Source organism: Clarias gariepinus, chromosome 7, assembly GCF_024256425.1.
Source record: "Clarias gariepinus isolate MV-2021 ecotype Netherlands chromosome 7, CGAR_prim_01v2, whole genome shotgun sequence".
Classification (NCBI taxonomy): domain Eukaryota; kingdom Metazoa; phylum Chordata; class Actinopteri; order Siluriformes; family Clariidae; genus Clarias; species Clarias gariepinus.
In genome coordinates, this window is record NC_071106.1 from 1,036,601 (window position 1) to 1,049,225 (window position 12,625).

The 12,625-nt window shown below is 36.3% G+C and overlaps 1 protein-coding gene across 1 annotated transcript in view; it reads left to right on the forward strand.

Moving 5' to 3' along the window:
• LOC128528109 (uncharacterized) overlaps window positions 1-12,625 on the forward strand; it is a 198,088-nt gene that overhangs the window by 40,908 nt on the left and 144,555 nt on the right. The window contains exons 27-33 of the mRNA XM_053500861.1: window positions 99-275; window positions 567-749; window positions 1,887-2,060; window positions 2,708-2,878; window positions 2,963-3,136; window positions 4,771-4,947; window positions 5,315-5,485. Of these exons, the coding sequence (XP_053356836.1) occupies window positions 99-275; window positions 567-749; window positions 1,887-2,060; window positions 2,708-2,878; window positions 2,963-3,136; window positions 4,771-4,947; window positions 5,315-5,485 (1,227 nt within the window). The remainder of the gene's footprint in view (window positions 1-98; window positions 276-566; window positions 750-1,886; window positions 2,061-2,707; window positions 2,879-2,962; window positions 3,137-4,770; window positions 4,948-5,314; window positions 5,486-12,625) is intronic.

Here is a 12,625-nt window from a genome sequence, read left to right on the forward strand (position 1 = left end):
GATTTACATTTTCATCACAGAGTTAATGAAGTACTTGGCATTACAAACGTTTTCCTGAAAATTACCCAAGAATGCTTTACATTCCTCTTCTTCTACAGACTTTCAGACTGCAGTATAAAAGACAAAGGATACACTGCTCTATTTAAAGCTCTGAAATCAAACACCTCATCACACCTTAAAGAGCTGGACCTCAGAGGGAATGAGCCTGGAACATCAGGACTGAATGAACTTAGGAATTGGATGAATAATGCACAATGTAAACTGAAGACACTGAGGTGAGTGCCATCTCTCTAGTACATGTAAAATGTTTGGCTGTTTGCACAACTGTATGGTGGACAACTGTATAACTGACACTTCTTTTACAATGTTTTATCAATTTGAAGAATTATTTGTTTTTGTCCTAAAAAAATGTAGGAAATAAAGAAAGACATTTTATGTAAGAATTATGCTGAAGTCGGAGCACTTACGGTTTAAACCAGTTTTCCACCATGGATCAAACAATAAGATATTAACATGTCGTATTACTATAAATAAAATTACTCTCATTTATTGTTCTTTCTCTACAGGGTGTTGGGTCCCAGTGCACAAAATGCATATAATGATCTAAAAGAAGTTCTGGGTATAAACCCCATACTGCAGACAGATCTGGATCTGAGTGGCAAAATAAAAGGAGACTCAGAAGTAGAGCAACTCTGTGTTTTACTGAAGGATCTACTGAAGGATCCACACTGCAGACCTGAAACACTTCAGTAAGGAATTAAATTATTTATTAATTTGTAGAATTTAATCAGTGATCTTACTGCTTAATAGTTTGTCTTCTAGAGTGTTTTCACAACAGGTTCTTTTTAAATAAATCGGACCTCGTCCTACTAAAGAGGACCAACGGAAAAGCGATTCAGTTCTATTTGTTTTTGCATTATTATTTTGAAAGAAGGTTTGAGTCTCTTTCTGGTCCATGTGGGTTCAGATGTGGCCTCAGTCCCCTTTGTGTTCACTCTATAAGTCCTCTGGAGCTCTCAAACCTACATTCACTTATTACCTTGATAGTTAATATTATAATATACTGCAACTTATTTGTTTGTGTTTAGAAACTACTAATAATATACTGCTATTTTATACTGTATACTGTTGTGCTACTATATTACCACTATATTAAAAGCAATTATATTTTATAGCATTTATACTCTACTATATATTTTTTTATTTTAGAATAGTTTATAGAGATGGAGGAAAAATGGATTCAGTGGAAATTCATGTATGATCATCACGAATCCAAAATCGATGAAAAAACTTTTTTTACATAAGTTTACATTTGATGTTGTCAAATGTTGCTGTTCCTGTGCGGTATAAATAATTTTATTTAAATAAAAAATATATATATTTGCCAAGTTCGTTTAGAATTTTAATAAAATAATAACAAAAAACAAATTCTAATCAGCATATTTACAAAATCATGATTCCAACAGAATTGCAATATTTAAAAATTCAGCACCAAGTCTTTGTGCTAATATCATATCAGGAGGTTCCAGGTGATTTCCTTCCCTAATAGTTTATAATTATAGAAAACAGACCAGCGGCCCATATTTTACTATTTGGTTTGTATTTGCTGATTTTGTTTTATCCTCTCAATGATTTTTCAATTTTTAGGGCATAAAGACATGCAGATTAGGCTATCTGGTGCTCCCAAATTGCTTACATAACACGCTCGCTTACATGTAACAAGTATTTAAATGGCGGACCTAATGCGTTAGATTACTCGTTACTTGTTACATAAAACGCATTACACCCAACACTGGTAATGAGACATTTAAGGAGAAAAGACTTCATCATCATACAGCATTGCTGAAGAACAACCCAGAGTTAAGTGTAATGAATTGTTCTTTCAGACTCAGTGAGTGTAATCTGACAGAGAGAGGATGTTCAGCTCTGCTCACAGCTCTCAGATCAGAATCCTCCACCCTGAGGGAGCTGAATCTGAGTAAGAACAGGATTCAGGATTCAGGAGTGAAGCTGCTCTCTGCAGAACTGAAGAATAAACACTGTACACTGCAGACTGTCAAGTAACGTCTAATACACACTGTTCTTAATAAAAATATTAATAAAATGCATTATTATTATTATTATTATTATTATTATTATTATTATTATAAAGTCATTCCAACTTAATTGGCTTACTTAACCTAATTGGCATTAAACATATAATACCACTGTTGATCCAATGGTGTGTTTTGAGCAATTAATTACAGCCGACACCATCAGAATATAATTAATGGAAATTCTAGCATCTTTTTTCTCTGCTTAGTCTGCAATATTAATGGAAGGAGTCACCAGTTTCAGAAACTTTATCAGACTCTGTAAAAAGTTCAGTATGAAAATGTTTTATATTTTTTTTAGTTCTGTTACAGCAGATTCATTTTTGCGAGGGCTTGTTGAACCAAATAATAAATATACAATATATATCATATATATACCGTAATACTTTATATTTACTGCTATGCTCCAGTTATCAACACTGATTTATAACATTAGGTTTCTCGTTCAGAAAATCTTAGTCATTACAAATTGTTAATTTCCAGAGAAGACAAAACCAGATAAAATATTCTAACTCTACAGTTATAGTTGGCACATTTTTACTCCCATTTATATCTGAGAAGACTCCCAGAGCTTACCCATGTTTTAAAAATAACGTGTGTGTATTTTTGTGTAGACTTTCAGACTGCAGTATAACAGAAGGAGGATACGCTGCTCTGGCTGAAGCTCTGAGACTGAACTCACATGTGAAAGAGCTGGATCTCAGAGGGAACGACCCTGGAGTATCAGGAGTGGAAAAACTCACTGCTTTACTACAGGATCCTAATAACAAACTGCAGACACTGAGGTCAATCTCATATAAGTGACGATCATCAAACTAAACATAATTAATAATGTTATAATAATGTTTTTATTTTTTATTCCTCTACAGATTATTTAAAAGTGATGATGCAGAGGAAGCCCACACACGTCTTAATACAATTCTAGGTAAAAACCCGTTACTGCAGAGGGAGCTGGATCTGAGCAACAAGACACCCGGAGACATCGGAGTGAATCAGCTCTCAGCTCTGCTACAGGATCCACATTACACACTGCACACACTCACGTAAGAAACTACTAGAAACATGAAGAGATTTTTAAAATGACTTTTATTCAAGGTCATTTCATGGTCAGGACTGACTGTATCCCTGCTGACTCACCTGTGCTGGTTAAAAAGTCGCTGACACACTGAACCACAGTCACATTACAACCTGCCAAGTCCTGCCCTTTTCAGGAAAATAGTTTTCCCTAATTCGCTGGGTGCAGGGTGCGGAAGAAATCAGTCGGCCTCACCGGTGTCAATGAATCAGTCCAGGAGCACGATGATAGAAAATGTCTGTCCTGTAAAGCTGTCCTGATGATAAAAATAATTATAATTTCGGAAAATCCTTAATGAGACAGAGTTCAGAGTCCAATACAGTGGAACACATCTCTAAGACAAAATGGCGTCAGGGATTCCCCTCGCAATTTAAAGGCACAGAGACAACACAGTTACATTTAAACTTTGAATTGCAAGCATAATTTGTTCTGGAAATATGCATGTAATCCAAACCACTTGTATATCAAAGCAAATTTTCCCATACAAAATAATGAAAACTCCGACAAGAGAGACATGAAAGGAGAAGGAGGAGGGGGGTTAGTTTTTGTGAAAGTTGTCCTATACAATTACCCCCCCCTCCCCTTCTTCTTACTCTCACACCAGTCATTCCCCTCGCACCATTCCCCTCTGTATTTAAAAACACAGAGACCCACTTCGATGTGAAATTTATTTCCTTATGCGGTTACGGTTTTTGGCCACATAATGGGGGCAGATTTAGTTCAGTGGATTGGTATGCTTTCTATTGTATATATTGTAATTGTGTACAAGATGCACTTTTTTTGGACTTGCGAACAAATTGATCTTACGAATGTGCTCCCGGGATGGAACTTGTTCGTAAGTCAGGGACTACCTGTACTCCAATCCACACCATTACAACTACAATTCACCCTACCCCAATTCTTAATTATCTAAATTTGACTAAATAATTATATAAATTGTAAAAAAAATGTACACATTAGCTATTTTTTTAAAAATAAAAATTAAGAATAAACAGGCAAGTTGTACCCACTAAATGTAAAAAAGTAATATATCTTTAACTTTTGTCGTTCTTTATGAAGTTGAAATATAAAGTCGTTATTGATTCAGAGAAGAACAAAATGATTGTGAACATAATGTTACTGATCTGCTGTGAGTCATAATCCTGTACAATCCTGTAATAATAACTTTCAGTAATTCATACGCAGTACTGTTGAGTTTCTCAGTGAATTTTAAACACAGATGTTACACACAACCTCACATAATGTCAGTGTGTATGAGAGCAGTACGGCCACAGACCCGCCTCAGATTTATGGTCACATGACCAGACAGATCACATCAGTAACCAAACACTGACTAAACATTAATCTGAGTTTCACACCATGATGTTTGTGAGTGAAATTGAAACATGATGACGTTTGATAAAGTCATTAAGGAGGAGGAGTTTTCTGCTGGTTTGATCTTTTCATTCTCCACAAAACTGATTAAAAATCGAACAGCATTGACATGAAATCTCTTTCTGAAGTGTCCAGGCTGCTGATTTATCCTGGACAGGAAGTGGAAGTGTGTGTGTGTATGGTGAGAGAGACTAACCTGACCCCCCCCCCCCCCCTCTCTCTCTCCAGGTTGTATAATGAAGGCAGTATTACAGAAGATAAGTTTGTGACTCTGATTTCTGCTCTGGGTTTAAATCCTTCCCACCTGAGAGAGCTGAATCTAAACAGGAATAAACCAGGAGAGTCTGGACTGAGAAACCTGTGTGATTTACTGAAGAATCCCAAATGTAAACTACAGAAACTAACGTGAGTAACAATGTCTTTATAATTAAACAGTTTAATGATATCAGTCTAGAAATAGTCTATATATAACTTGTCTTGTGAACATTCTTCAACCTCAAATGTAACTATGAACTAATTTAAAAAACTAAAGAATTTTGTGGTATAAGATGAATAAAACCCTCAGGGTGAGTTATAACAGGTCAATCAGTCTACATTAGATCAGACAGTAACAGGAAATCCACATCACACCACTCTGTATTTTACTCTACTGTCATATTTCTTTTATTCTATAAACAACACACAGTGGTTTAATCCTAATTTATTTACCTTAAAATTACTCTAATGTTCAGTCTACTGAAGGATAACCCCCCCCCCCTCTCTCTCTCTACAGACTGTGTAAGAGTGTAAGTGTGAAATCCTGCACTGATGTGGTTTCAGCTCTCTGTACAAATCCATCACACATCAGATATCTGGATCTGAGTAAATGTGAACTAGGAGACTCAGGAGTGGAGAAGCTCTGTGATCTACTGAAGAAACACGAGTGTAAACTGGAGACACTGAGGTGAGAAACTCAGTGAACTGTAAATAATAATGCGGTAAAACAATGCCCTTTAGGTATGAATAAGTGTGTTAAAGTTAGGAGTGGAACGAGATCTCGTGAGATCAGATTTGTCTCGTGAGATGCGTCTGGTCTCGCAAGAACGTGACGATATCCTTGCGTTATTGGCATGATGGAGTGCGAGAGAGAAGTAAGGATAGAAGATGCGCGCGCGACATTTAAATCGTTGGTGTGGCAACATGTTGGATTCCTTGTGGAAATAAGAAACGGTGAAAAAATGACAGACAAGACAAAGACAATTTGCAAACACTGTAAGAAATGAATACCGTACACCTCTGCTAACACAAGCACTATGCAAAAGCATTTAGAAAACAACCACAGCTCGTTACTAAAAGCTGCGCCTGTGAAGAAAACGGAAAGCGATTCAGTTCACATGAAAGGGCAAACAACCATAACAAATGCCTTCGCAGCTAAACTTCCACCATCCAATGCAAAAGTCACGGCAATAACAAGAGACCTCAGCGTTTTCATTGTAGCCGATATGAGACCATTTTCTGTGGTGGAAAATCTGGGATTTCGGCGACTCGTCCACACACTGGAACCGAAGTACACCATCCCTTATTCTTAAAGAAGAACATGACCATATCTTAGGCTGTTCTGTGTAGGTCATTACCTCATCACCTTCTGTAGGTCTTAGCTCTTTTTCCATGCTTAAGAACATTTTGTTCATTGTTTTGCACTCTGAGTTTAAAGACAGCACTACTTTGATAGTTACACTAATTATGGTTAATTGCAAGTAAATTAAGTTTATTTTTTATTTATACTATTTAATTTTATTGTATATTTTGCAGTGTTTACATGTTATTACTGCATATCATTCATCAAAATAGAAGTTTTATTTCATAAAGTTGATTTTAAAATAGACATGCATTTTTTGCATTTTGTGTTTTTCAGTTACATAAAATGCTATTTTTGCTATATATTTAAACATTGATGATTACTTTAAAACAAAAATGTCTAAAAGTCTCGTCTCGTTCTCGTGAACCCAGTCTCGTGTCTCGTCTCGTGGGAAAAGCGTCTCGTCACACCCCTAGTTAAAGTGTGTGTACATAATGGCCTGCAACACACTGTATATTAAGGAAAACTATACTAGAACTCTATGGAATATTTCTAATAACTAAACACACTGGTGTTGTGACTGTAAACAGATGTAAACTGCACTAAGTTTTTATGAAAACACATTTTGTGAATCTGAGGTTTTCTGATGCACATGAACAAAACAGCTGTGTTTGTGTTACATTCCCTAGGACAGTGTTTTTCAACCACTGTGCCGCGGTACACTAGTGTGCCGTGAGAGATCGTCAGGTGTGCCGTGGGAAATTATTCAATTTCACCTTATTGGTCTAAAACATTTTTTAAAAACGAATAAGTCTGCGAATAATATTCCATTGTCGAGTGTCTGCGCTGTCTACACCAGCAGAGTAATCATGTCATACTCTTCCATATCAGTAGGTGGCAGCAAACAAAGCTATTTCGACATTGCTCCAATTTTCCACGACATACCTGTGTGAGCTGAGCTTCTCAACCCTGACTGCTATAAAAACTAAAACCAGAGAGAGACTAAACCCCTATTACGGGACTAGTTTTCCAAAATGACGTTTGAGTTAGAATTTTTTTCAGACGACGTCAATTCATGTAGACATTCAGACGGGACTAACATCTTCGTGTTTATTACAGAGGTGGGAGTGTCTGTGTTTTACATGTGGGCGTTGCACAAGACCACGTGTCCAGGATATGTGGATTCTACATCCATTATTGGTGCGGAAACTTGAATACCGGCGCTAGTGATAGTACGGTGGTTCACGTTGACCAAAACACAAATAAAAACGCGTTTTGGAAAGAAAAACATTTTCGGCAATCACAGACATTCGCATTTGGACGGGATTAGATTTCTCAGAGGACCTCCGGGTTTGCTGAAAAACAGGAGGTAATTTGCTCTGGAATTTTTACATACAGAGGTCATGTGAGAGAAAGACAGACATGGGAGATTCGGACGGGAAATATGAAAGATCAAAAAAGATCAAAAAAGGCTGTTTTCATTGTGTTTATTTGATTCCTATTCAAGACACTTTAATAAGAATGACTGTATATTGTTAATATTGTCACAGAGTTTCATTTTTTTACAGTTTCGATTGTTGGTGTGCCTTGTGACTTTTTTCAATTAAAAATGTACCTTGGCTCAAAAAAGGTTGAAAAACACTTCCTTAGGAGTTGATAAACCTCATTATATCTGTGTGCAGGTTAGTGAAGTGTGGAATAACAGATACAGACGGTGCTGCTCTTACTCAAGCTCTGAGGTCAAACTTCTTACATCTGAAAATGTTGGATCTGAGGGACAATAAACTGGAAGATTCAGTCAGACAGCAGCTCCAGGAGTTACTGAATAATTCAGAAGGACATTTAATGTGAGTACACACACACACACACACACACACACACAGATCTGAAAGTGTATTGTCTCTGAAATCTAATGAAATACAAGACTGTAAAGTCCCAAGTAAAAAAGGGATGCTAAGTGTATTAAATACTATCATGCCAAAGCATACTTAAGTGTACTTGCAGACAGACTAATGACTAGTATACTTAAAGTTTGTTATTTTGGTCCATATAAGTCCATTTAAATTGTAATTAAATTATACAAAAGCACAATTTTAAGTGTATTAAGTATACTTCTGTGTGCTACTGTGTGCAACTTTAAGTACACTTACTGTAGTACACTTAAAGTATATGGCTGTGTGTGTACTAACGTACCTACCTGACAGTAATTAATACAATTTAAGTATATATTTAATGTATTATAAGAACATTACAGCTATTTTTACTGTGTTACAAATACATGATTAATATATTATAAGTATATTCTTATTGCAGCAGTAGCTGTTATACTTCTGATCAATTACAAATACTTAAAAAGTACACTTTGTGGTTAATACTAATATACTTTATTATATCATACAGTACATAAAACCTTCTATACTACAGTATTGCAAATGTATTATTAGTACACTAAAGGTGTTTAGAATAATTTACAAATGCTGAATGTATTTTCTACACTATAACATGTTTTTGAAACACATTACATTTAATTTGCACAAGGTTACAAAAAAAAGCATTACTGTATTGTAATTGTGTTCAACAAAATGTCAGGTTGTCTCACAAACAAAAATTGTTCTGAACACAGACAGACGTCAGTATTAGAGTATACAGGTACAGTATTAGTTTAAACCTGGTGTGTGGACACAGACAGACGTCAGTATTAGAGTATACAGGTACAGTATTAGTTTAAACCCGGTGTGTGGACACAGACAGACACTAGTATTAGAGTATACAGGTACAGTATTAGTTTAAACCCGGTGCGTGGACACAGACAGACGTCAGTATTAGAGTATACAGGTACAGTATTAGTTTAAACCTGGTGTGTGGACACAGACAGACGTCAGTATTAGAGTATACAGGTACAGTATTAGTTTAAACCCGGTGTGTGGACACAGACAGACGTCAGTATTAGAGTATACAGGTACAGTATTAGTTTAAACCTGGTGTGTGGACACAGACAGACGTCAGTATTAGAGTATACAGGTACAGTATTAGTTTAAACCTGGTGCGTGGACACGGACAGACGTCAGTATTAGAGTATACAGGTACAGTATTAGTTTAAACCCGGTGTGTGGACACGGACAGACGTCAGTATTAGAGTATACAGGTACAGTATTAGTTTAAACCTGGTGCGTGGACACGGACAGACGTCAGTATTAGAGTATACAGGTACAGTATTAGTTTAAACCCGGTGCGTGGACACGGACAGACGTCAGTATTAGAGTATACAGGTACAGTATTAGTTTAAACCCGGTGTGTGGACACAGAGAGACATCAGTATTAGAGTATACAGGTACAGTATTAGTTTAAACCCGGTGTGTGGACACAGAGAGACATCAGTATTAGAGTATACAGGTACAGTATTAGTTTAAACCCGGTGTGTGGACACAGAGAGACATCAGTATTAGAGTATACGGGTACAGTATTAGTTTAAACCCGGTGTGTGGACACAGAGAGACATCAGTATTAGAGTATACGGGTACAGTATTAGTTTAAACCTGGTGTGTGGACACAGACAGACGTCAGTATTAGAGTATACGGGTACAGTATTAGTTTAAACCCGGTGTGTGGACACAGAGAGACGTCAGTATTAGAGTATACAGGTACAGTATTAGTTTAAACCCGGTGTGTGGACACAGAGAGACGTCAGTATTAGAGTATACAGGTACAGTATTAGTTTAAACCTGGTGTGTGGACACAGACAGACGTCAGTATTAGAGTATACAGGTACAGTATTCGTTTAAACCCGGTGTGTGGACACAGACAGACGTCAGTATTAGAGTATACAGGTACAGTATTCGTTTAAACCTGGTGTGTGGACACGGACAGACGTCAGTATTAGAGTATACAGGTACAGTATTAGTTTAAACCTGGTGTGTGGACACAGACAGACATCAGTATTAGAGTATACAGGTACAGTATCAGTTTAAACCCGGTGTGTGGACACAGACAGACATCAGTATTAGAGTATACAGGTACAGTATTAGTTTAAACCCGGTGTGTGGACACAGACAGACGTCAGTATTAGAGTATACAGGTACAGTATTAGTTTAAACCTGGTGTGTGGACACAGACAGACATCAGTATTAGAGTATACAGGTACAGTATTAGTTTAAACCTGGTGTGTGGACACAGACAGACATTAGTATTAGAGTATACAGGTACAGTATTAGTTTAAACCCGGTGAGTGGACACAGACAGACGTCAGTATTAGAGTATACAGGTACAGTATTAGTTTAAACCTGGTGCGTGGACACAGACAGACATCAGTATTAGAGTATACAGGTACAGTATTAGTTTAAACCTGGTGTGTGGACACAGACAGACATCAGTATTAGAGTATACAGGTACAGTATTAGTTTAAACCCGGTGAGTGGACACAGACAGACGTCAGTATTAGAGTATACAGGTACAGTATTAGTTTAAACCTGATGTGTGGACACAGACAGACATCAGTATTAGAGTATACAGGTACAGTATTAGTTTAAACCTGGTGTGTGACACAGACAGACATCAGTATTAGAGTATACAGGTACAGTATTAGTTTAAACCTGGTGTGTGGACACAGACAGACATCAGTATTAGAGTATACAGGTACAGTATTAGTTTAAACCTGGTGTGTGACACAGACAGACGTCAGTATTAGAGTATACAGGTACAGTATTAGTTTAAACCTGGTGTGTTGATTCTGTTACACAGAGACTGAAAACAGGCCGAGAGCTACGGAGCCGTTATACCACAAGCAAAGTACATAAGATTTAGCAACAACACATTAGACAATACATTCTATAGTTTAAAGTATGTAATTAATTACAAATTACCTAACAAAAACCGTTAAATTTACCTTATGCCGATGAAAATAAAATAATAACTATACGAACTAACGCATGCGATGTTGCAGCTTCCAGCCATTAATTCAAAGTAGAAGTGGAGGACTGGGGAGCCAATCAGAGAGCGGACTTTCCGAATCTGCCCGCCTACAATCTCTGATTGGCTGGTGGGACGCCGATTCTAGTCCATGGTTGGCTGGAATAGATACAAAGATATCACACTGCTGCAGTGTGTCACTTTATTCTGTGAACAAACAGAAGAGTGAGAGAGTGCAAACATAAATTATCTTGAACAGGAAAAAATGATTTTCAGCGCACAAAAACAAGTTTAACATCTCGCGCGCGCGAGAGAGAGATTTAGCGTGCAGAAACGAGTCTAAAAGCACGAGAGAGTAGTGCACTAAATATAAGTACATTTAAATTTAACTGATAATATACTGAGACTACCGAATATTAAAAATTGTTTTCTAATGTATACTTCCTGTACATTTGTACAATGATTATTTCAAGCATATTTTTTAAAAATATACCAAAAATAAATTGAAAAACAAGTTTAAATAAGTTTACTTTGGAAATTTAACCAACCTTTCACTTAAAGTATATTTTTCAATACTTAAAAAAGTATTTTAAAAATTTAATTCCAAAATTTGGTAGTAAAAGCATGATGTTAGTATACTTTTTATATATTAACTGATGGTACAATTTTTTGTTAGTATATTTAAAATGTACTATCGAGGATTTCAATATATTTGTAATACACTAAAGTGTATTTTTTTTTCACTGGGGTACTGATTCTCACATACAGGAAATGTTCAAGTGTTCATTAATATTGTAGCGTTTTTCACCGCTAAGCAGGCACTTGGAGAGACGGGTGAGCTTCCTTGCTGCCCAATGCAAATGGCTGGGAGTAATTTATTTTGTTGTACACAATATTTTTATACTGCATTTACTCAAGTGTTAGTAATTTAAGCAAATGTGACTTATTTAAAATCTTTAAATAAAGTAATAATTTTGTTTTTATCTTACAGATATGATAAGACCACGTGGAAGAAATTCAAGAGTTTCTTTGGTTACTGAAAGTCAGATCAACAACTGATTTTAGAAACTGAGTCGCCGAGAGAGAGAATAAAATATACACAACAGAGTGGAAGCAGTGTGAGCAATGTCTACAGCCAGCCACACGAGGGCAGTAGTGTGACAGAAGAATTATTCTCAGGCAAAAGTAACTACGGGAGTTTACAGGAGGAACAAAACAATGTTTACAGAAGCTCTCTTTCCTCCAAACCACAAAATAAAGTGTACTAGATAAGAACAGAAAAGCCTCTCCAACACAGGCTACAAATGATCCTTGTGACTGACCTTCATATTTCAGTGAATCCATTTAGTCAAAAAAAGTTTGGGCTTTTAGCCATATTCAGGTTTCTGTTCCTTTATTCTGTAATGTAGTAAATGTGTTTGTGTTGTTTCATTTCATTCTATAATTATAAATATCACAAGGATTATTCTGTAAATGGTCATAAGTCTAACTCTGGTTTAGTCCTCATTCACACAGACTTAAATTACTTCTTATGTGGGTCAATGACGTGACGCCCCCTTTTTCTGTCTGGGTTAATTTTATTTTGCAGAAAAAACTAAAAAATACATAAAAATTTCTCAT